Source organism: Caretta caretta, chromosome 2 (assembly GCF_965140235.1).
Source record: "Caretta caretta isolate rCarCar2 chromosome 2, rCarCar1.hap1, whole genome shotgun sequence".
NCBI lineage: Eukaryota > Metazoa > Chordata > Testudines > Cheloniidae > Caretta > Caretta caretta.
The window spans coordinates 231,524,774-231,549,050 of NC_134207.1; the positions used below are offsets into that span (position 1 = coordinate 231,524,774).

Below are 24,277 nucleotides of genomic sequence, written 5' to 3' on the forward strand. Positions count from 1 at the left end.
TATCATTTACAGTTGTTTTCACATCCACATAAACCAGGTTATTTTTAACCAGTATGGCCTCCTATCTGATTATAGGTTTTGGGAAATTTAGTAAAACCATAAACTGTTCCCAGTTATTCACATTTTTCTGTTTAACTTCTGTGTCCCAGCTGATTTGACTCATGATTGTTTTCAGCTTTGTGAAATTGGCCCTTTCAGTGCACCGTGTGTGTGTATGTGTGTGTATATGGCCCTTTCAGTGCACCATTTGTGTGTATGACTTTATTCTGTTTCCATCTAACAAATGTGACTGAGTCATGATTGCTGGTACCTAAGCAACCACTAATTTTAGTTTTGTGATCAATTCCTCTTTCACTGTCATGATGAGATGTAATATAGAATTTCCCCATGTTGGATGTAATACTTTTTGAGTTAGGAAATTATCCTCCATAATTTTTAGGAATTCCAAGAACTGCCTCGTCCTGGCATAAGACCTCCAGCATTCGTCACTTAGGTTGAAGTCCCCTATAATAATGACTTTTTTTCTCTACACATTATAATAGGTAGGTGGTTAAGGAAGTGGTCCAAGTTTGATTATTGTTGCCATCCACTCCTCCATCTCCATTTATGATGGGATGGATGGGTCAAACCTGAGTGGCATGGTGTCCTGCCTTAACCACTTGAAATGCTGGGAAGTGTGAAAGAAAAATCCTGTTTGTGGCTGAGTCATTTTGGAATAGAAAAAAATGCAGCCCTGCATTTGGTGAGAGGGAGGGTAGGGGAGATATTTGGCTGGACCCCGGGGAGAAAGATCTGGAGAGGAGCAGCATGGACCCCTCATCTTCTCCCTTAGCAGTCTCATGCATAGACATGGCTTGAGCAAAGTGGTGGGCCCTTAGTTGCTACCACCCCCCACACTGCTTGATTGGCTCATTTCTGGGCTGCACAATTGCCTCAGTAACTTGTGAGAGTAGAGATGGCTTATAGTGCTGCTCCTGGTTATGGGCTGTTTTCTTTCCCCAGTCACCCTTCCCCTGGGCTGTGTTCTGTCTTCCAGTTCCTACTGATTTCCTACTTAGCTATGCATTTTGGCAAGTGCTTTGTTAATGATCTAGGAAGGGTTCTCCCACACCCTCATTGTAGATGGGCAGCTAGTAGTTGTGTTTTTTGACCTTTTTTAGAGCCCCTTTTCAGAAGGTTTGTCTAGGTGTGAGGTACAACTACTGAGTTATTTGTTGCAGCTTAATTAAGGTAGAAGGAGGTCAGAGTTGCTATTACAGTCCTGGGCACTGACTAGGTGGTGTCTGGCGGGACCCTTGTTTTTTCACTGAATGGTGAAGAGAAGCACTCCTTTCCTTCCTTCCTTCCTTCTTCACATCTGGAAAGGGAAATGGGGTCTGGGCCCACTTGGTCCTGATCCTTGGATGGATTTTCACAAACTCATGGATTTATAAGGCCAGACATAACCACTGCGATAATCTAGTCTGACCTGCATAACATAGGGCTTCCCTGAATTAATTTGTGTTTCAGGTTCAGTAGTTTAACTACAGCATATCTTTCAGAAAAACATCCAGTCTTGGTTTAAAGATTTCCATTGATGGAGAATCTGCCAGAACCCTTGATCAATTGTTTCCATGGTTAATTTCATAGAGATCCATAGACTCATAAAGTTTAAGGCCAGAAGGGCCCATTACATCATCTAATCTGACTTCCTGCTTCTTTCCAAATATAGAACAGAAATATTTATTGAACACTTCTTCCTTTTCTGAATCACTATTAATATCTAATAATGAGCCTATATCATTGTTAGAATTTATTTTGTTTCTAATATACTTTAAAAAATTCCTTATTATTATACTTAGTTCTGCCAGCCATGGACTTTTACCTGATGTCCTTCCCTTCCCTTATCCATTTTCTACACTTCATAATTTCTAATTTATTTTAGTTTTTCTCTCTTTCCCTCTTTTCCATTTGTTAAATGTCATATTTATATATGCATTTATTTATTTTTAATTCAAATTGCTGGCTTTACTTCACTACTGAACCAGCATGGGCTTTTAGCCAAAGTTTTCCTCTTATTTGATTGCTGAATCTTGGCTTTTTGGCCATCTAATAAACTCTTCTTAAATAGATACTAATTTTCATTCACATTTTTCTGACTAAATTTTTCATCTCAGTCAATCTTGCTCATGTTTTTCCTCAACTTTGGGAAATTATCCATTTTGAAGCACCAAGTATATATTGCTGTCCTCTGTTTGGCCACACCGAATATTTTCAGGTCATGACTTCCTGTCTCTAGGCAACCACCAACTTCCATCCAGTGGTTAATTTGGATTTATGTATATTATGTGATCCTTGGATGTGTAAGCAGGAGAATATTGAGTAGGGCTAATACCCTAATTTTAAAAATTGCAATTATTTCTCATCTGGATTCAACTTCCAACTGTGGTCTGCTAGATCAAAGAGCCCTCTATTATCACATTTGTGTTTCCCATGTAAGTATTTATAGACTGTGATCAAATCACCGAATAACCTTCAATTTGATAAGATAGATAGATTGAGGTCCTTGAGGCTCTCACTGTGAGACATGCCTTCCAATGTATTAATAATCATGTCTCTTCTCTGAACCCTCTCCAATTTTTCACTCTCCTCCTTTAAATGTGGGTACCAGAAATGGACAAAGTATTCTATTAGTGGTCTCACCAATGCCAAATACAGAGGTAACACTACCATTCTACTCCTATTTGGTATTTCCCTGTTTATACATCCAAGGATTGCATAATATACATCAACCAAACTTCTAATTGCATTGAAAAAGGAAAGTTATTTGACAAGAGTTATTTTCTGTGAACCTAACTTGATTGCTTGATTATCCTCTTTTAAATCTTTATTAATCAAGTCTTGTGTCAGCTGTTTCAATATTTTGGCTGGTATTAAAAACAGGCTGACTGACCTGAAATTACTTGGGTCATTCTATTTACCCTATTAAAATATTGGCACAATATCCCAGTTCTCTGGAACTTCCCCAGTGTTTCAAAACTTATTAAACATCAACATAACTACCCAAAGAGATCTTCAGGCAGCTCTCTTAAAACTCTTTGATGCAAGTTATCCAGACATACTGATTTAGTAGCTGTTGTTTAACATCCTCAGTTATTGAAGCAGCAGGCTAACGGCAGCCTTCTCTTAAGGATTGCTTTTCCTTTTATGGCTATTTGTTTGCAAACCTATCCTGATGGATAGTTTATGTAGGGAGAAGCAGTTCCTCCAGAGGTGGTTATGTTGTAACTAATAAAAATTAACTTTAACCAGATCTCTGTGTCGGTACGAGGTCAATATGTTTATGTTGTGAGGGTGCTTACACTAAAGCAGACCAGTGGCAACAAACTGAAACAGTCAAGAGTTTCTCTGCCAGTGAGGCAAAAATGACCAATGAAATCTTGCAAAGGGGCCATTATGGTGTCCTGTGTGTTGGTGGCAAATGTAAAATTGGTGCTTGGAATGTTCAAACATTGTCTCAAATAGCTACAGCCATTCTCCTCATCAAGCAGTTGAACACTGGGGTGTATACTGTATCTGAAGTGCACTGGCATGCAAGTGGTGAAAAGAAAGCTGAGGAGTATATGATTTTGTTCTCAGACGGCCCTAATGGATTGATGTAGCCAGCAGTGACCATTCTACTTTTACCCAAAGCCCAACAGGATTACAGTGTTGTTATTAGCATCCAATTCCATGATGATTATGGGCATCTTACCATCATTGCTATGTATAGTTCCACCGATACTAAGTCCAACAATGCAGCCGCAGATATTTTTAAACCAGAAACTCCAGTCAATCTTTAATAAAACTCTGAGAAGTGATGTCATTGTGATTCTGGGTGACTTTAATGCACAGATAAGAAAGGATAATGACACCTGTGCAAGTATGCTCAGGAAGTTTGATATAAGCAGAAGAATAGGAATGGGTAGTGACTGCTGAAATTTGAGGGTGCCTGTGACATCATGATCAATGACTTGCTCTTCCATCACCCTAAGTTTCACAAGCAGAACTGGTACAACCTGGATGGTTTCACCAGGATTGCTATTGATCATGCCCTCATTGATGATCATTGACAGGCAACAGTTATGATTGTATGAGTGCCCAGAGGTGCTGAACTTGACATAACTGTCAACTTCTGCTATCAAAAGTGTGCATCCAACTTCAAAGATTGTTGCCAGTTCAGTGATGGAGCCTCAGCCCTTCAAACATCATCCATAAATCAGTGAGGAGATGCTCAAAGCAGTTGGAGCTAAGAAAAAAGCGAAGCTACAATTTGAGTCTTTAAAGACACCTTTCTTGAGAGCAAAAGCAAAGTCTTAATGAATTTGACTTCAGAATGTCATCAAGTCATTGTATAAGGAAGATAAAGAATCCTCTGGTCAGCTCAGACAACCAGTTGAAAACAGGCTGCTGCCACGCATGGTCTCCACAACCTTTAAATCAACTTTGCAGCTGCAGGGGAAGGTGGGACCAGCTTGTCTAGTAAAGAATTGGGATGACAGCATCCTCCAGAGTCTGCAGGATGAGTTGCATCAAAGCGAAGATCATTTCAAGATACTCCACAATTGTTTATTGTCTGCAGTCTATCTTCCACTTGAAGAAGAGCAAGAAGCTCTATAAGATCCATCTTCCTTCAGTCAAGAAGAGATCTGGATCATAGTCCATAAGCTGAAGTCTGGGAAATCACAAGGGGTCTGTAATGTTACCCCCTGAATTGCTGAAGACACGTGAGAGTATTATTGTACCGTGGCTACATAGGCTCTTCCAGACCATCAAGTGCACTGATATCATCCCTGATGGCTGGAGGAAGGGGGGTTATTCTGCCTGTGTTTACGATAGAGGTATTACTCTCTTGTTGGTCCCAGGGAAAATATTTGCTTCCCTGTTAATATTTCAAATCATTTATGCACTTTGGAGCACATGCCAGGATACTGTGTGCAGCTGTAGACCTGGTTGTTCCACTGTCAACCAGATCTTTACCTTGAGATAGCTTTTTGAGAAGATGGCTGAACTTAATAAACTGTGAACATCACTTTTTATAGACTTCCACCAGACTTTCAGTTCAGTGCATTGAGCAAGTTTGTGGGATCCGATGAGGCATCTCAGCATCCCTGATAGAAGAGCTCTATAATGGGATGGAAAACTGAGTTCAAGTCAATGGCACATACAAAACGCAGTTTCCTACCTCCACCGGAGTTTGGCTAGGCTGTATTCTGTCACTATCATTGTTTAATATCAACTTAGATTGGTTGATGGATAAGCTTCAGGAGGCAGCTGTTGGTGGCTGAACATGATTCTGCTCCGAGATTTTGAATATGCTGGTGACATTGTCTTGTTGTCTTGGTTTGCTGAATCACTTCAGAGGATGGGCAATCTGGTCAGGCAAGAAGCAGTACTCATTAGTCTGCTTATTAAACTCGATGAAACTAAGTCCCTGGCCATTTCTGTCAAACAGCCTCTCACTCCAGATTGCAATGAGCTCAGACATTAACCTGTCTAGACAGACCATCAAGTAGGTGGCAGCTGTCAAATATTTCATCAGCATCATAGACTGTCCTGGAGGATGCACAAAAGAAGTGGATGCTCATGAAGTAACTGCTGCTGCCATTTTTCAGGCCCTTCAGTGGCCTCTGTGAGGATATCATGACATCAAACTTGCTACAAAGCCACGGATCTATAGAACTACAGTTCTAGCAACTCTGTTTTATGGAAATGAATGATGGTGCCAAGGAAGGCTGAAGAACATCAGATTGACAGTTTTGATGCTTGTTGTCTCATTTCAAGAGGCAGGACAAGATCAGAAATGAGGATATTCTGAGCCAAACTCAGCAACCTCCTCCATCAGCACTGGTTCAGTTTCTGGCTTTCTTGGTGTGGATATAAAAAAATGGAAGATCGGTGAATTCTGAAGTGTATGTACCAAGGAATGCCACTACATGGCTGGCGATCACATGAGCACCAAAAGCGTTGATGGTGTGACATGATTGCCAGTGGTGGATGTATAATCAGACTATCTTAAGCACCTTGCTAGATTGATCTGGGGGAACTCAGTTTGCAAGGAGGTCACATCCCTTTGGGATTTGCAATAATGATGAAATCTCTGTGTATGATGCCTTATTCATTGTGGTATCTAGGCCAAGTGGGCTAGGATATTGTGTGTATTGTGTGAACTTAACACAGTTAATAAGTCTTTGCTGAGAGATGTCATAAATGATTACACTATTGCACTGAATAGGTCAATTTGTTCATTGTTAATTGCAATGTCAGTGCAAGTAACTAGAGAAGTGTAATCCTGGTTTGCTCTGTGCAGTGTCTTAATGAAGCTGATAAATGGAATTGGGCCTGAACTTTACTACCATCTCTGAATTCAGGATATGAACAATCCCATATTTTAGAGGACTGGAATTCAGTGTTTATATTCTCCTTATTAAGCAGAACTGGATTGGAACTGCGCTTTGAACCAAGATTCTGGGTCTGGATCCTGGGGTTTGGTTCTGGCCCAAAGAAAATATTTGCATCAGACTGCAATATTAAATTTCCTGTGCTGCCTACCAGAGAGCTCCCTGTTTGAACAGAATCTCAATTAAAACCCTTAATGAGACAAGCAGCTTTAGTACATGTTAAAAAACCATGAGATCTTAACATGACTAAAACCAGCATCAGCCATTATGCTAACTAGAAGCAAACAAAAACATTCTAAACTCATTTCTTGTGGTGCCACTGTCACTAAATAGGGTGTAGGACAGAACCCAGACACCTGGTTGTGTATTTCTACTGAATAGGAGCAGAATTTCTCATTGTATAGTCCCTTGTAGATGACACTGTGAGAACTGCACCAGTCTGAGTATCGCACTCCCAGAGCACTTCTAAATGCTGAATAGTATTCAAGTGCCTCATAGTACTAAATAGAGTAATAGCTCTTTACAGTCATCTCAAATTAATTTTATTCCGACCCTTGATCTTTAAAGGGCTTTGGATTAAAAAGTAATCATTTTAAAGTACCTGTCATTATGCTTAATCTCCACTGTAGTCAAATGTCTAAACGGCAGATTTGGCAAGAGACACTGCTGTCTAAGGTTCTGATCCTGCAAACATGTAAGTAACATTAGTCTTATGAATAATCCCATTGAATTCGCTGACACTACTCAAATGAGCAATGTATATATATTGAGCTTTGAAGCATGAGGGCCTGATCCTTATCCACTGAAATCAGTTGCAAAACTCCCTTTGACATTGGCAGTGCAGGATCCAGCCCTTAGTGAGAGTAAATGCATGCTTTTTTTCTTAATCACATTTTATTAAACATAATTTTTTAAACTTCTTCAAACTATTTATTTGGAAGAGATTTTTCCCCCATCAACTACATCTTATCCCTAATAATCCTCACATCACATTCCAAGTATTTTGTATGCAGAACTTTATAAGTTCTGAATATGAAGAGGACTGACATTTGAAGATAAAAATGAGAAGGGGAAAGGATGGTCCTGTGGTTAAAACACAAGGCAAGAATTAGACTGGGAATCTGAGCTCTGGTTCCAGCTCTGCCATAGAACCCCCAAATGACGTCTAGCATGGTACCTGGTGATATAATAACTAGGCAAGGTACTACCAAACTTCAACAGGCCTTTATTCTTAAAGTGGAAACCTCTTTACCAAGCTGCTGCTGCACCCTCGGTAGCTCTCACTCAGCCTCCTCAACTACCCCCCCCCATCCTTCCTGTTTCCTGTCCTTTCTGACTCCCAACAGCCAGTGCTCCCTGTTCTAATAATTACAAGCAGCATCTAAACACCACATTCCCTCCTCTCTTAAGAAACTCTCCCAATTAAAATAAACATTGTTGTTCTAACCACAGGAACAAATATGAAACAAGACACTCTACTGGTGGCAGAAATATTACACTGAAAACACTGTAGATACTACATAACATAGTCTGTAGTGCAGTCAGGTGGTCATCTGGGGCTGACAGGCCGTCTCTCAAGCCCCGGTTCCAGTGCAATGTCTTGTTGTGTTGATACTACGGTGAAGTCATCCAATGCAGACTGGGTGTTGGCATAATCTCCTCTTGCTGCAAAGGCAGGTGCAAGATAAGAAGCATTCCATACCCACCCATCAGAAAGTCGATAGGTATAAGGTCCCTTCTTCTCTATGATTTTAAGAGGAGCTGTGAATATATGGTCCCTTTGCATAAAATTCCAGGTTTTCGTATTCTAATGAAGGAACCACACTCAAACTTTGGTTCCTTAGCACCCCGCTGCTTGTCTGTGAAAGCCTTATACTTTGCTTGATTCTGTTCAACTGTTTTTCTCACATCATCCTCGGCTGGGGCATCAGGTTGTGCATGTAACAATCCAGCAATGTTCAATTTAGTATTCATCTGTTTCCCATGCAGTAACTCTGAGGGTGATCTTTGCATTATGGCTTGTCGTGTGGCCCGGTATGCTTGCAAGAAATCAGAGGGGAAGGTTATCTATAATCACCCTTCCAGTTTAGCCATTTGCAAACACTCTTTCAAACTTCTGTTAAACCATTCGATTTCCCCATTGGCTTGAGGGTAATATAGGGATAACCTGTGTAAAATGTTTCTCTCTGCTACAAAAGTTTCAAACTCCAGGGAAGTAAATTGACTACCATTATCTGAAACCAGTTCTTTGGGATTACCTTCCCTGCTAAAACTGAAGAGAGAAACTTACTTACTATAGCAGAAGAGATTTGCGATGTAAACGCTACCTCAGGCCATTTACTGAAATAGTCTATTAAAATGATGGCATAATGGCAGTCACTTGGAGCAGTATCAAAGAGTCCTACAATGTCAATCACCACTCCGTTGAGTGAGGAACAGGCTGTAATGGAGGGGTACATGTCACTGCTGTCTTATCATGCATCTGGCAAGTGACACAGGATTTTATGAGTGCTTCAGTTTGAGAGTCCATCCCTGGCCACCAATACATATCCCGTAGTCAATGTTTGGTTATGACAATTCCTTGATGAGTATCGTGTGCCAGGTGTATGAGTTTTGACTGTAATTATTCTGGCACAAGGAGCCAGTGTGTACCTCATAGCACACACCCATCAAGCAACGGAAGTTCATCCCGAACTCTAAAATAAGGCAGCAAAACGGGGTCAAGGTTTTTATGGTTACTGGGGCCATCTTTGTCAGAAATTCCTGTAGTTTTTGTTGAATTGGACACGCTGAACAAGCAGCTTGAAATTGTTCTCTTGTAACAGCAGTAAGAGTGCTTCTAATAAGCGCAACTACTACATCCTTATCCTCTGGTGGACCATCAGGTGAAAGCAAAGGCAGGCGAGAGAGGCAATCAGCGACCACATTTTGGTTTACAGGCTTATATTCCAGTTCATAATTGAAAGAGAGTAGTCTTGCAGACCATCTAGCAATATGATATCCTGCTCTTCCCAGTCCTTTCATGGTGAGCAACATCGTCAAAGGGCTGTAGTCTGTGCGCAACTTGAACGTGCGGCCCCACAGGTAAGTTCTCTATTTTTCAGTAGCCCAGACACAAGCATGTGCTTCTTTTTCGACTGTAGAATATTTTCTCTCAGCACTACTTAGTGTCCTTGAAGCAAATGCCACAGTCCTCTCTGTGTTGTCCTCATGCAGTTGTGTGAGAACAGCCCCAAGTCCACAATCAGAAGCATCAGTAGTTACAATTGTGGGCAATGCAGGAGTGAATAGTGCAAGTACTGGACTGTGTACAATCAAGTCTTTCACCGTTTCGAAACTAGCTTGTGCTTCTGTTGTCCACACTAAGGTTGAACTTCTCCGTAGTAATTCTCGTAACTGTTCAATGACAGAAGCATAATTGGGAATGAATTTTGCATACCAAGAAGTAAGACCCAAGAAGGACAGTAAGGTTTGCAAATCTGTTGGAGGAGGAGCATTTGAAATTGCCAGGATATGATCTGGATCAGGTTTTAGTCCAGCCTGTGAAATTGTATGCCCCAGAAAGCAGAGTTCAGTTTGTCTAAATTTGCATTTGGACCTATTGAGCTTGAGGCCTACTTTGCTGATGCAGTTTAGTTCAGACCGCAGGTTATTGTCATGCTTCTTAGAAGTATTTCCAAACACGATAATATCATCCAGATAGCACTGAACTTCTTGCTGAGTCTTCAACATCAATGACATCATTTTTTGGAAGGCACTTGGGACAGATGCGAGACCATATGGAACACATTTAAAACGAAATAGTCGCTCATGTGTAATAAATGCTGTGAGGTCTCTGCTATCTTCATGCAACATAACCTGGTAGTATGCGATCTGCAAATCAAGAGTAGAAAACACCTTTGCTCTATGGAGTTCTGCAAATACTACTTCTATGTGAGGAACAGGATGGCTTTCAAGCACAATAGCTTTATTTGGCTCCCTTAAGTCCACACAAAGGCGAATGCCTCCACCCTTCTCCTGCATCACTACTACAGGTGAAACCCATTCCGAGGAGTCAATCTCCTCATTAATGTCCTTTTGAACAAGTTTTCTAAGTTCCTCTGAAATAGCTTCCCTGACTGAAAAGGGTAAGCGCCGTAACTTCTGTCGTACAGGCATCACATTATTCCACATTTTAACTTTATGCAGAAACCCATAAGCACAGCTGAGTTTCTCCTCAACCTGGTGTTGGGGGTCGCAGCTGAAACTGGCGTGTGTACTGCAAGAGTGCTGTGCTGAGGAAGATCAATTCGTCCATTAACTACCCTGAGATTTAAAGCAACTAATAAATCTCTGCCAAGGGTAGGAGTGCCTTTGTGGACAATGTAGAACTCTGCAGTTACACAGCAATCATCAAAAGTAACAATTGCTGGCAGACAGCCATGTACTGGAATATGGTTTTTCAAATAGCACACCAAGTGAAGCTTGGGTTCAGTAAGAGGCACATCTTTAAAGTAATGCAAATAGATGGAATCAGGTAGTATAGATACTGCTGAACCAGTGTCCAACATTAGCTGAATAGAGTGTGATTTGCCTGAGGGTATGGTGGAAAGGTTTACAGTGCACTTCATTTGTTCTGGACTATGTGCAGTAGTGATTTTGTCCACGCTCAGCACAATAACAACTGGTATTGTAACTGCATGCGCCTGTTGATTGAACTGGCTGCTGCAACATACTTTAGCAAAATGCCCAATCTTTTTACAATGTTTGCACTGAGCTACTTTTGCCGGACATCCTGTGTAGCTTGCAAGGTGTTGGGGGGATCCACAGTGAAAGCATTCTTTTACTGTATTTTGAATTTGCTGATTCAGTGGTTTTTCATTAGTTTTCCTCTTGGAGTCGTTTGTCTGTAGCAATAGTGAACTTTTCTGCAAAGGAGTCACAGTTTGGATTGTGCCTCCTGTATTCATGCTCATTATTTTGGCTTCAGCTGTAGCTGACTCAATCTGAGTAGCAATGGTTATTGCTTTTTCTAGTGTAAGTTATGGTTCTAGAGGTAAGCGTTCTCTTACACATAGCATGGTTGTTTTCTCAATGAGCTGGTCTCTAATCATCTCATCTGCCATATTTCCAAAGTCACAAGTTACAATCAGACTCCTCAGGGAACAAAATACTGCATTATAGTCTCCCCTGTTTTCTGCTCATGCTGGCGAAATCTGTAGCAATTAACTACTACATTCACTTTTGGTACAAAAAAGTTCTTTAATGCAGTGAGTGCAGTCTCATATTTATCATCTGCAAGGGAAAAAGTGTAAAATATATGCTACCCTTCTGCTCCAAGGCAGTTGATTAGCAGAGCACACTTTCTTACTTCAGAAATCTCTGTAGCAGTGATTGCAAGCAGATAAGTCTCGAACATATGGATCCAGGCAGTAAAAGCAATTGGAGGCTCACCTGGGCTTTGCAGAAAGGGTGCAGGTGGGTTCAGAGGCAGAAGATCCATCCTCATCACCAAAATGTTGTAACAACCAGGCAAGGTACTAACAAACTTTATAAGGCCTTTATTCTTAAAGTGGAAACCTCATTACCAAGCTGCTGCTGCACCCTTGGTAGTTCTCACTCAGCCTCCTCAACTCCCTCCTCTCCTTCCTGTTTCCTGTCCTTTCAGACTCCCAACAGCCAGTGCTCCCTGTTCTAATAATTACAAGCAGCATCTAAACACTACACCTGGCAACTTTATGCCTTAGTTTCCCTCCCTGCAAAATGGAAATAAGAATACTTACCTACCTTAGAAGGGTATTGTGAGGATAAATGCATTAATATTTGTTCAGTGCTTTGAGGTCTTTGGGTGGAAGCACTTTGTAATAGCCAAGTATGATTATGATTAGATGTTTTATTATTATACAATGGCAACATTCAGGAATGAAAACATGCAATACATCTTAGTTCATCACCTGCATAACTTTTGTGATATACAGTATGTTTTTTCCAAATAAATGTCTATCACTGTTCCAAAGATTAATTTCTCTCTTTGAAAAGAAATTTCTTCTAGACCAGAGGTCTCCGTTTAGAATCCTCACCAAGTAGTATATTTAGAAAAGTGACCTATCATATTTATATGTGTCTTCTGTAACACCAGTATATACTATCAGTGCCAAAACCTGCATAATAGATTTTGGAAGAAATCTAAAAGCTTTCTTTTCCAATCTAATGACGATGATGGCCTAATGGATAAGTCATGAGACTGGGAGTCAGTAGACCTCAGTTCCATATGTCTATTAATGACTTGATGTGTGACTTTGGACAAGTCATTTCACTTCTGTGTGCCCCATCTATTATCTGTTTTGTCTATTTATACTGTAATATCTCTGGGCAGTGACTGTCTCTTGCTATGTGTTTGTATGACAGCAATTTGGTCTCAAGTCTCACAGTGTTTGTTGCTCTTCTTAAATCCCAGCTCTTGGAGATATTCTCTTACGTGAGAATCTTTGTTTTCATTTAAACAAAAACTAAAACATTTCTAGCCTCCTGTTTGCAGTGAATCACATGAAAATGTGAACCAGAAAGGCTAAAAAAACAAAACCAAAGCAAAAAAACCAAAAACCAGAAGGCAAATAAAGAGCCTCAAATTTATTTATTTATTTTTAAAATCACATGATTTTTATGCCCATCTCATGAGTTTTTAGTTCTGACTGAGGTCTGTTGATACTGAAATATTGAATAGCTGCTCAGTAAGTGAGCACCATCTATGCTACGCACTGAATGAGGCGGGGTCTTGTGGAAAAAATAGTATGTGATCATGTAATTAACATGTTAATTAAAATGTATCACATGCATACACACAAGACATACAGTAAAAGGGAATATTTACCTAGTATGTTTAGCCTGTTAAAGTGTAAAGTCAGAATTAGATGGCAGTGTTAGTTTTACAAATGATTTTTCTCTTCTGATTTTGCCTGTCTTGAATGAGAAATTCTTCCTTCATTAAACAGGATAAATAAATATACCTATGTGCTGTGCCTACCAAACTGTCATGTCTGTCTATTCCTAAAATAAGCCTGTCTTGCTGGCTGGAGTGGACTACTACTGTGAGCCCTACCTCAGGGCAGACTGTCAGAAAACAGGGCAGATGCCCCCAAATTGGTGGCATGTTCTACAATTAGATTTCACCAAGCCAGTAACAAATATGAAGACCTGTATACACTAACAGTCTTACCATGGAGTTAGACAGTCCCATTCAACTCTCCAGCCTGTCTTGCCACTCAGACAAACTGAACTTTGTGATAATGGTCACTTAAACCAAAAATCACACTACATCAGGTTTCTCCCAGTCCCAAGAGACCAGTCACTTGCCCCAGATCAATTTGTACTTCAGATCGCACACCAAAGACAGTGTTGGCAGCTATTTCTGTAGTAAACTAACCAAAGGTTTACTAGCTAAGAAAAAGAATGAGAGTTATTGAGAGGTGAAAGCATGTAAAATATATGTACAGGTGAATCACACTTTGTAATTCCAAATGGTGACTGCGATGTAATAAACTGCCAATTTCTCAAAAATTTTTCAGGGCTACCCACAATAACTCTGGGGATTTCTGTCTTCTTATTCAATTATTCTGCTCTGTTAGAAACCAAACAGTCCAGAAATAAAACATCTTTCTTTGAATCCATATTTATATCTTCTTTTCACAGAAGACAAGGAGACAGTCTCTCTATCCACCTGGGCTTTTCCTTTTATGATGATGGTGGGCGAGGACTGCACTTTGTACCTCTGACTTTAGGTCATCACCACAATGGACGTTTGTTTTGGAATTAGCACCTTTTCTGAAAAAGTCCTTTATTAGCATTCCCCAAGGCTTCTTTGATGTCTGATGAGTTATTTAGTTACAGAGCTATAGACAGTGTAAATGTTTGCTATTACAGTATAACAGGAACAGGTCAGTGAGTAACGTTCCATTAGTTTTATGAAGTTTAAACACTCAAAACACTAATTGCCTTGATCTATACTAATACACAAGTGAATTGACCTGAATACACTCTGACATGACCTGGTCTGCCACCCTCACAAAGCCCACATGATTGAAATCACAGCTAGTTCTATTACATGGGTGTTGTAACGGATTTCCCCAGACCCACTGACTAGTGGAATGGAAAGCGAAAGAAAAAGTGTTCTGGAGCATTGTGCTCTATCTGCATTAAAGGATTACTGGATTTAAAGACAATGTGGTTGTGTTCACATGAACACCCCATGCTTACACACTATTTTGATTTAGTAGATAGACTCCCAAGAATAGGTTCTTATTTTTAGTTTGAATTTAGTTTATATTTTTTAAAAGGTTCTAGTCTAGGTTCAGGACTCTTGTTGTTGACATTGTGCGGCTCAGTGTTACAAATGGATTCCTCATGGCTTTACTTATTTCGCTTGCTAGGTGTACCTAAAGCTAAACATTCATTCCGTGCTCCCAAAAGTGTAAGGAATTTTGTTTGAGGTAAGGAATTAACAAATGTCAAGAAATGACTTCTTGGGGAAGAGGTAGTCTTCCACTTGTTTGAAGATAGTCTGCAATCTCCCCTCACTAAGGATCCAGTTCAGTAAAGCACTTAAGCATGTGAATTTGACTCATTGATTTTACTCTTCAGAAACCGAATTGAACCAAAGTAGAGTAAGGGAGGGTTCATTAGGAGCCTGAGTTGACCAAACCATCTGACCTTCAAATACAGTTTTTTGTTTGTATCTGGTTTATATTTGAGGCACTATTTTGTTACTGTTGTCTGAAATACTGCAGTTTATCCACACTTAATATAAGCATTAATCTTTTTATTCTAGAAATTAGGCTGGCATTACTACAAGAATAATTTCACATTGTATTTTAGAATCTGTTGTGCAATGAAGAAGTGGCACATTAAGAGGAATAGTGTATATGGGAATACAGACCCTATATACATTTTATTTATTTTTAGTTTAAATTGGTTCTGTCTTGATAAAGCTTTATAGTATATTTTTCTCCATCAAGATGGATATTTCCAAAGATAAGATGATTTATGGCCTAGTTGCTAAAGTAAAAAAAAAATTACCATAAGTTGTCTTGTTTGCAAAATAAATGGTGACTTTAGGTCATAAAATGTTCAAATCTTTAATCTTCTGATGGATGAATGTTGAGGGGCTGTTGGTTGCTAGAGTCTCTTCAATCAGTTATTTTTATATAAGATTTTAATTCACACTTTCCATAAACTGGTGAAATAATGTCATCTCAAAACCTTTTCACCTGACTGAGGCCATGACAGCTACCTCAGAAATGTACTCCGTTCTGTATTTTTCATATTTTTGGGGATGCAGATGTCTCCAAATATTTTTTTTAATTGCTGGCTTAAGCAGGACTTTCCCAAAATTGACATTAGCTATGGATAACTTAACTCGATCCTGATTAGACTATGTTGTATGGTTTCAGGATAGGCCTTGTATGTGATTTGCCCAATGCCTTGTAGGAAGCTGCTGGAAGGAGGAGTAAAAACAAAGTTTGCAAACTATAAGAATCAAGAGTGAGACCAAGAAATCCCACCTTTCAGGTCAACAAACCACCTGAAGGAAGACTGACACTCTTGAAACCCTAAAGCTAGCTACCTTAGGGAGAGGTGGTCAAGACATCAACAAACAGGCTATACTCGTCTTTGAGCAGTCTTCCTGCAGCCAAAGAAAGCCCACTAATAAGTGCTGTTCCAGCAACATCACCCTCTGGTTCATTGTCTACAGTTCCCGCTAGAACTGGGGGAGATGGTTTTCCCATCCCATGAAAATTTTGAAGATTTCAAATATTTTCCTATTTAATATCAAGACAAAAAGCAAGATCTTTAACATTTTTCACAAAAAGGTGGAGAGAGACTGAATAGCCACTTGCCTGACACTTAAGAGTGTTAGGGGGCTTATTCCTTCACCCACTTACTCCCCTGGTCCTTCTCGCATGAACAGAGAGCAACAATACCCGAAGTCCAAAGGTGCAAACAATTCGATGTTTATTGGGGTGAACTTCCAGCAAGCATGATTCCAGTTTCCTTCCTTAGTATCCTCCTTCCCAGCTCTGACACCACAAAGCCTTACACCTGTGTCCCTGTTCCCATTCCTGCCCTTAGCCAAACATGATTCCAACTTCCTTACTCCCATTCCCTGTTCCCATTTCCCCCTTTAGCAAAACATGATTCCAATTTTCTTACCCCCATTCCCTGTTCCCATCTCCCCCTTTAGCAAAACATGATTCCAATTTTCTTACCCCCATTCCCTGTTCCCATCTCACACACCCACCCCCACCCACACCCAGTCACTTCCTCATTGACTACAGATTATATAGTAAAACTTGAGTTCTGCTTAGCTATACCTTAACCAATCATTTTCCTGAAATTTAACTAACCAATCCTAACATATTGTAACATGATTATGTAACCAATTATATCCCACCACCTCAATTAGTTTACACCCAGCAAAATTAATTATACAGCAGACAGGAACAATCACAGAACCAGACAGAGATTATACAGACAAACAACAGCAAAGTGGGAACTATAATGACAAAACAATACAGAAGTGAGGATTTCACATCCCAGCTATTGATAAGTGAGTTCTTGCCAGACAGGATGCTATCAAACTAAGTTTCCTTTTACATTTTCTAGGCACTTCCCTTTCTCTGGAGGTGATAGGAATACAATCCTGTCCTGATAGTGCCTAACAGCCCAATAGCACCTTATTTCAATGTGACTAGTTTGGAATGTGAGGATGTGACCGTTCTCTTCCCAGCTTATGGCTACCTCTGCTGCTTAGCCAAAGGCCTGAGCCTAAGCACAGGGCCACAAACTGTCACAGTAAGAGAAGGCCCTTACACTGGCAGACAGTGTTTTTGATTCTTTCTTTTGAGTATAGGCCTTTACAGACAGGCTTGAATATCTATATCCTAACAAAGAGCACTCACCTGGAATGTCGGAGACCTAGCTTCAAGTTCCTGCTCTGAATCAGGCAGAATAGAGACTTGAATCTATATCTTCCACTGCCCAGAATAGAGACTTGAATCTATATCGTCCACTGCCCAGAATAGAGACTTGAATCTATATCTTCCACTGATTGTCCTAACCTCTCGTCTATTACTTATTCTGAGGTGGGGTTCTCTCCCAAATTAAAAATCACTGCATCAAAGCATTCCTATCCAGCTCTATTTCCAATTTCTATGCCAGGACAATCCAGAAGACTTCACTCTTATCTTTAGTATCTTATTTTTCCTTTTTTCTATTTTTGTCTTTTTGTTTTTATTCACTTGGTGACATATCAGCCTTCTTTTTCTTTAATTTTAGGATACAAAAGTGCAGTTGTATGCATGTATGCATTTGAGCACCAGTGAAGTCCATACAAGGAAGGTGCCAGAAAAATGTTCCCCCAGTTTAAACAGCCTTAACAATAATCTTATAAAATACTTAGTAAAATGGGCTCTGTATTTTGTGTTTGAGTCCTAAGAAATTTAAAGCTGTCAGCTGTAAACTGTCAAACCAGAGTCACCAAACTTCCACTTAAAATCTGGATTGTAATATCTCAGGGGAGAGGAGGGAGAAAGGGTTAGCTACCACACTCGAAGTGAAATCTAATGAGGAAATTTTATAATTGGCTTTGAGGCTCTAGTTAAACACGAGATAATTTGGTTTCAGTATCAAAATATTTAACCAGTTCCAGTTTACAGATTTGATTGACATGGATAAAATTAGAAAGTTGAGGTATGTAACCAACCAGATAGGTACTTTCTTAGTTTCCTTTTTAGAATTCATATGGATTGATTATTTGTTATATTGATCTGATTACTTTACTAATTGGATGATTTAATTTCCATACAACACTGATGCTAACCTGTTGATTTGTTTTTGATTTTATAGTGCAATGCTTTATTTTTCATTTAGTATTAATAACAATAGTTTAGCTGTGGTAATTTTTTATTTATCTTTGTTTAATATTTTTAATCATTTACAAAACTGATACTAAGTCACATTTCAGTCAATAAGCAACGTGGGTTCAGAACCTTGGAGGACCTGGTTAGGTACCAGCTGGTCAGCCTAAAACACCATGAGATGGCATTATCATTAGTAGTAGTAGTACTGTAGTGCCTAGGAGTCCTGGTAATAAACCAGGAGCCCATTGTGCTAGGTGCATACGTGTATGGTTCCTGCGTCAAGGAGTTTGCAATTTAAGTATGCAAAAAGAAACAACAGATGGATACAGACGGAGGAGTACAAGTAAACAATGAGATAATAGGGGTCAGCCCTGTAGGCAGGCGTCTCTGCATACCAACAGCCTAACCTTTGCTTTCTTTACTTAAATTGCAACTTCAGATAAGCAAACTATTTTGGACCTTAAAGGTTTGGTTTGAGTTTTAGTTGAAGGTTTGAGTCAGTTCCTGTTCTGTCTAAGTATATACCTGCATTCCTAAATTAAATGCATGGTCTACTGCTTCCTTTCTTTTATGTTCCATCTCTTCACTCTTGGATGCAAGTCATCTGGGCTTGGAGACTTAGCTGTTTTAGCTTCTTTATTTACCTCTTTTGGTGTAACCACCAGTGTCAGAAGTTTGTCTTTTTCTTTGCTGCTGGCTCCCTTGCAATACAGAACATGTTTTCATATTTTTCCTGCAGGCCCTGCTGAGGAAAAACTAAAGGAGAAATAGTTTTCCTTGCCTATCTGTTGCTTCCTCTCTAATTATGTTCCTTCAATGCACCTACAGTCAACTCCACCAAACCCTGGCTCCTTATAGATTTGCAAAATATTATTCATCATCTTGTCATTTTTCATCAAGATTTTCTTAATCATTCTCTTCTTCGTCATCTACACTATAACTGCTTTTGGCATCAAGAGCACTGTTGATTTATATACCCCATATCAACCTATATTTTCCTTGATCACACCCTGAACTTCCTTGTTGTTTTATATTTCTAGGGTATTTATTTCTCAGTGGTATTCATAATGGAATATTTTATCTAATACTCTCCACTTCATATCCCCCGAAATTAGCTCTTCACCCCCGATGGCCAAATGTTACGTAAGCCTCTAAAATATGTGTCAAAGATTCTAATCAATCTCTTATGGAAATACCATATACAGTCAATAATTGTTTATTATTAAAAATAAAAATGGTACTTAAAACATATGATAAAGCTTGAAAATGATGGACAACATAAAACAGTGCAGAAAAAGATAGAAATAATATTAGGTTAATTTATTTAGGATATCTGAAGTTTTCTATACCCTCAGTTTTCAGGATTCAGCATTTTAATGCCCATAAATTATTGTTTATTGCCATAAATTAACAACACTTTTTCCAAGGGACTCAGATAAATTTGAGTCTAAAACGTATGTTAACTTCTGTGTTGTGATCAGATGCATTTGAGCTTTATGGCCAGAAAGGCTATGGCATAAGTGTGCTACTTGCTGAAGTTTCAGGTATTCTTTGAGGACAATGTGAGTGATGCTTAGGTTACCATGGCTGTCCACAGTTTTATTAAATCCATTTCATATGAATAAATAATAAATCTCTGTATAAAATAACTCCTCAAACAATTTTCTTTTATAAAAAGAATGTATATATTGCAGGAATAAAATACCATTAAATTTGAGCAATTATATTTAGGAGAGTGGAGTCTGTTATTTTTTCATTTTTTTGTGTCACATATTTGTCAAGATTTCAGTAATTTGCTGCAACGCTTCTCATTTCTCATCTGCCATCTTTCCACTTGCTTGAATATCTAGATATACTTCATTTAGCATTACACACATTTTCTTAAACGTTTACTTTTCCTTTAAATTAATGCCTCTGTCTTATCATTTTGGGGATGCAGTGAAAGTATTTTCACACTTAACTAGGCTGTCGTATTAGGTCTTTTTCACAGATGTCCTACTTTCACCTGTTTGATACTATCTTTTAATGATTAAGGCTACATTTTAGTCATGGGTATTTTTAGTAAAAGTCATGGACAGGTCACGGGCAGTAAACAAAAATTCACGGCTCGTGACCTGTCCATGATTTTTACTATATACCCCTAACTAAAACTTGGGCAAGGGGCCACAGGTGCTCTGGGGGACCAGGCCGGGGATGCTGCGGGAGCTGGGGAGGGTGGCCTGGGACCCTCACTGGTGCGGCGAGGGAGCGAGCGGTGGCTTGGCCCAGGACCCCCGCTGGCACTGGTGCCGGGGTGCGGTCAGAGCATGTGGCCTGGGCCCCCCGCTGGTGCTGGAGGGGGGCAGGCGGCAGGCTCCCTACCTGCTCTGACCGGCATGTCCCTTCAGCTCCTAGGGGGAGGGGCGGCCGGGGGGCTCTGTGCTGCTCCTGCCACAAGCACCAACTCCGCAGCTCCCATTGGATGGGAACAGCAGCCAGTGGGAGATGTGAGTACAGTGCCTGCGGGCACGGGCAGTGCATGGAGCCTCCAGGCCCCTCCGCCTAGGAGAGGCAAAGACATGCTGGTCTGAGCTGGGTAGGGAGCTGGCTGCAGGGATATGCCGGAGGGAGCCAGGTAGCACCCCCACCCCCGTCAGGTAAGCACTGCCCTGAACCCCAACACCCTACCCCAGCCCTGAGACCCCTCCCACACACCCAAACTGCTGCTGTTGGCCCAAGGGCTTCCTGGCTTGGGCAGCCCCTGAGCCAGCACCGGCCGCTGCAGAAGTTACGGAGATCACGGAAAGACTCAGAATCTGTGACCTCCATGACTGAAGCACAGCGTTACTTATGATAGTTGATAATAATAAGGTAGATCTTACTAGTAATTGAAGCATTGAGTGGGATTTGGAAGATCTAGGTTCAATTCCTGTTTCTGACATAAACTTTCTGTGAGATCTTGAATCTCTTCATGCCTCAGTTCCCAATCTGTAAAAAGAGGATAATAATACTATTTTTCTTCCACTTTTTGCCTCTCTTGTTTTATTTAGACTACAAATCATACAATGTGTTTGCGCATGTGCACAGTGCCTGGCCCAGTGAAGGCCTGATCCTTGCTGATGACTCTATGTGATACTGTAATTAAAATTAAATAATAAAAAATCACCTAATCTCATACCCTGTTACCCACCTGTCTTTTTCCCAGATACCTGTCTGGCACATTGTAGAAATGTTTTGTTTTAGAGCCTTGTTCTTTTACTTACATTCTGGAAAGTTTTTCCACGGTCTGATTAGCTGATGGTGGTTATGTTCAGAAATACAAAGTGAAACATCTCTTTCAATATTTCAGCTGCTAAATGTGACTTTGAAACAGACAGCTGTGGCTGGTTTGAGACTGTTAGTGCAGATGGATTTGACTGGATAAGAAGCTCCAGAAGTGCACTTCCATCTGCTTTTCAGAAACAAGCCCCACCAGAGGATCATACCTATAACAAATCTGAAGGTAAGACATAAACAGGTCCTTGATGCAGATACACATACACCAAACTGCCTGCCATTAAATCAGGGGCAGTAACCCCTGTTGAAATCTTCTGTGTGTTATACTGGCTCTGTGTATGAACAGTTCTTTTCTATTTTTTTCCCCCAAACAGGTCATTTTATGTTTGTTCTGAGGAACAGCAGCAGCATTTCACAGGTTGCTCAAATACGAAGCCCCACGTTCAGCCAAGCTGGATCAGGCTGCACAGTGTCCTTCTGGTATGAATTAAGTTTTATTTTAAATTTATGGAACATCTGACATTGCTTCTGTTGGATTGAAATTGAGGTTAGAATTTCTAGTGGTGTACATCTCCCTCGGCAATATTTATTGCCTCCTTTTACTCTTTAGTTGCACAGGCTTTGTTGTAACCACTAGGCAACAATAAGCGGAAGCATTTGGAAAAACAGACCTGAGACACAGGACTGTTTTAGTTTTTGATCTTTTAGACATAATCCTTTAAAATGTTTTTTTTCCCAGAGTAATACACAGAAATCCCATGGTGATTCCAATAATACAGTTCTACTAAGGATGGGTCAATCTCAAAATGTTAACGAGATTCAGTTTGGAATAACTAACCACACAAAAGGCTAGTGGCTCATCAAGGCCTCTGGGAGATTCTAAATCAAGCTGTAAATCTCAGAACGACCGGCTTTATCAAATGATTTAGTGAACAAAAAAATGTTAAATGCAGGATGGTGGGGAAAGTTAACCAAGATTTGTGTGTTAAAGTTCAGGATGGTGCTTATTTTTAAATGAACAAGTTTGTCGTTGCTGAAATTTTGTTCAGTGATAAAATTCAGAATTGGTTTTCTGAAGAAAGAGTTAATTGGACATGACCTCATCTCTCTTCTTATGAAAGAGTGGTACTGTAGTCAATGGGAGGCAAGTCTGTTTAGTGGTTAGAATATGGGACTGGAGGTCAAAAGTTCTGGTCTTATTCCCAGTTCTGGCATTGACTTGCTGTGTCACTGTTGTACCAGTCACATAATTTCTGTTTCTCTAGATGTAAGAGGGATATAGTAATACTAAACTCATGGGGATGTCGTAAGCATTAATGTTTGTTAAGTGCTTTGAGATTGTTAGGTGGAGTGCAAAGTGTAATTAATAATTATGGTGAAAGAAAGACATGTTCTTGCATTCACTAGATTTTTGCTTTCCTTCAGAGAAACTTTAAATTTATCTGTTGAATTACATTCATACAATTAATATTTTGCCTGTGAGTGTGTTGTGTTCATTGGTTACTATGAAGGAGAATTTCTCTGTACAATTGTGGATTCTAAGTTAATTAAGAACCGTTCCTCCATCATAGTCTTAACTTCTTCAGAAGTGTCCATGATTCATCTATCAGCCAAGTCTGCCAAAGCAGATAAGCTAATATAGCTATGGTATGACAATGAGATCACATACAGAATGGTGTGAATTGCTGCTGAACTGGATGTGGGCTCTGTGGACTGACTTCATTCCAGGGGTGATTCCATTAAATTCCATAGAATTATAACAGAGCTGATACTGGCCCAGTACATTTAACATGATTCATCCTCATCATTTGCACCTTTTGACTTTTTCCGCTGCCTTTTCAGGTACTACAATTATGGACAGTCAGTTGGAGCAGCAGAGATGCAATTACATGTTCATGGACTGAAAAATGCTACTGTCCTCTGGAGGGTATACTATAATCAAGGAAAGCAGTGGTTAAAGGCTTTCGTTCAGCTCGGCCGCCTCCCATGGCCCTTCCAATTATCACTGTATAAAGTCAGCCTTGGATTTTATGATGGTGTCTCAGCAATTGATGATATAACTTTCGAGAACTGTGCTCTTCCACCTCCAGCAGTAAGCTGTGAAGGTCCTGATCATTTCTGGTGCAGAGACACAAAGGCTTGCATCGACAGTTTATTCGTGTGTGATCTCGTGGATAATTGTGGGGATGGATCTGATGAGGACAATTGCAGTAAGTACTTTCAGCTCTGTTCCTTGTCCAATAACAAAGTTGTTATAATGACCAATTTCAGCCCTGGAAGTGCACTGCTTACACTAGGGATGAATAGATCTATTGTTGAAATACAATCTTCAAATGATTGACTGGTGCCATATGCACCTGATGAGCTCTAGAAGTTAGCTCTTTGTAGAAAATGAAAACAAATATGCACAGACCAATCTTCTTTATTAGAAATGTGGCCATATTTCTGTATTTTCTATAAAATATAGAAAAGCACTCCTTGTTCAGAATAGAATTCTCAGAGTGGTAATATGATGTGTGCTAGGGTTTTTTGTTGTTGTTGTTTAATATGTTAACTTTCCTTAAATAGATGAAGCATGGTGAAGATCTATATTTATATGAGATGTTGACATACTGTGGGGAATAATATCCTCTAATTCTGTATATTATGGAGGTAATAGTGAGACGATTTCCCTCCACTCACATGGTGCCACCTGGAACTGGGGTTCCA

General features: G+C 39.9%; 1 protein-coding gene across 1 annotated transcript in view; it reads left to right on the forward strand.

Moving 5' to 3' along the window:
- MALRD1 (MAM and LDL receptor class A domain containing 1) overlaps window positions 1-24,277 on the forward strand; it is a 468,338-nt gene that overhangs the window by 92,388 nt on the left and 351,673 nt on the right. The window contains exons 16-18 of the mRNA XM_075124752.1: window positions 21,642-21,794; window positions 21,943-22,048; window positions 23,411-23,778. Coding sequence (XP_074980853.1) covers window positions 21,642-21,794; window positions 21,943-22,048; window positions 23,411-23,778 — 627 coding nt within the window. The remainder of the gene's footprint in view (window positions 1-21,641; window positions 21,795-21,942; window positions 22,049-23,410; window positions 23,779-24,277) is intronic.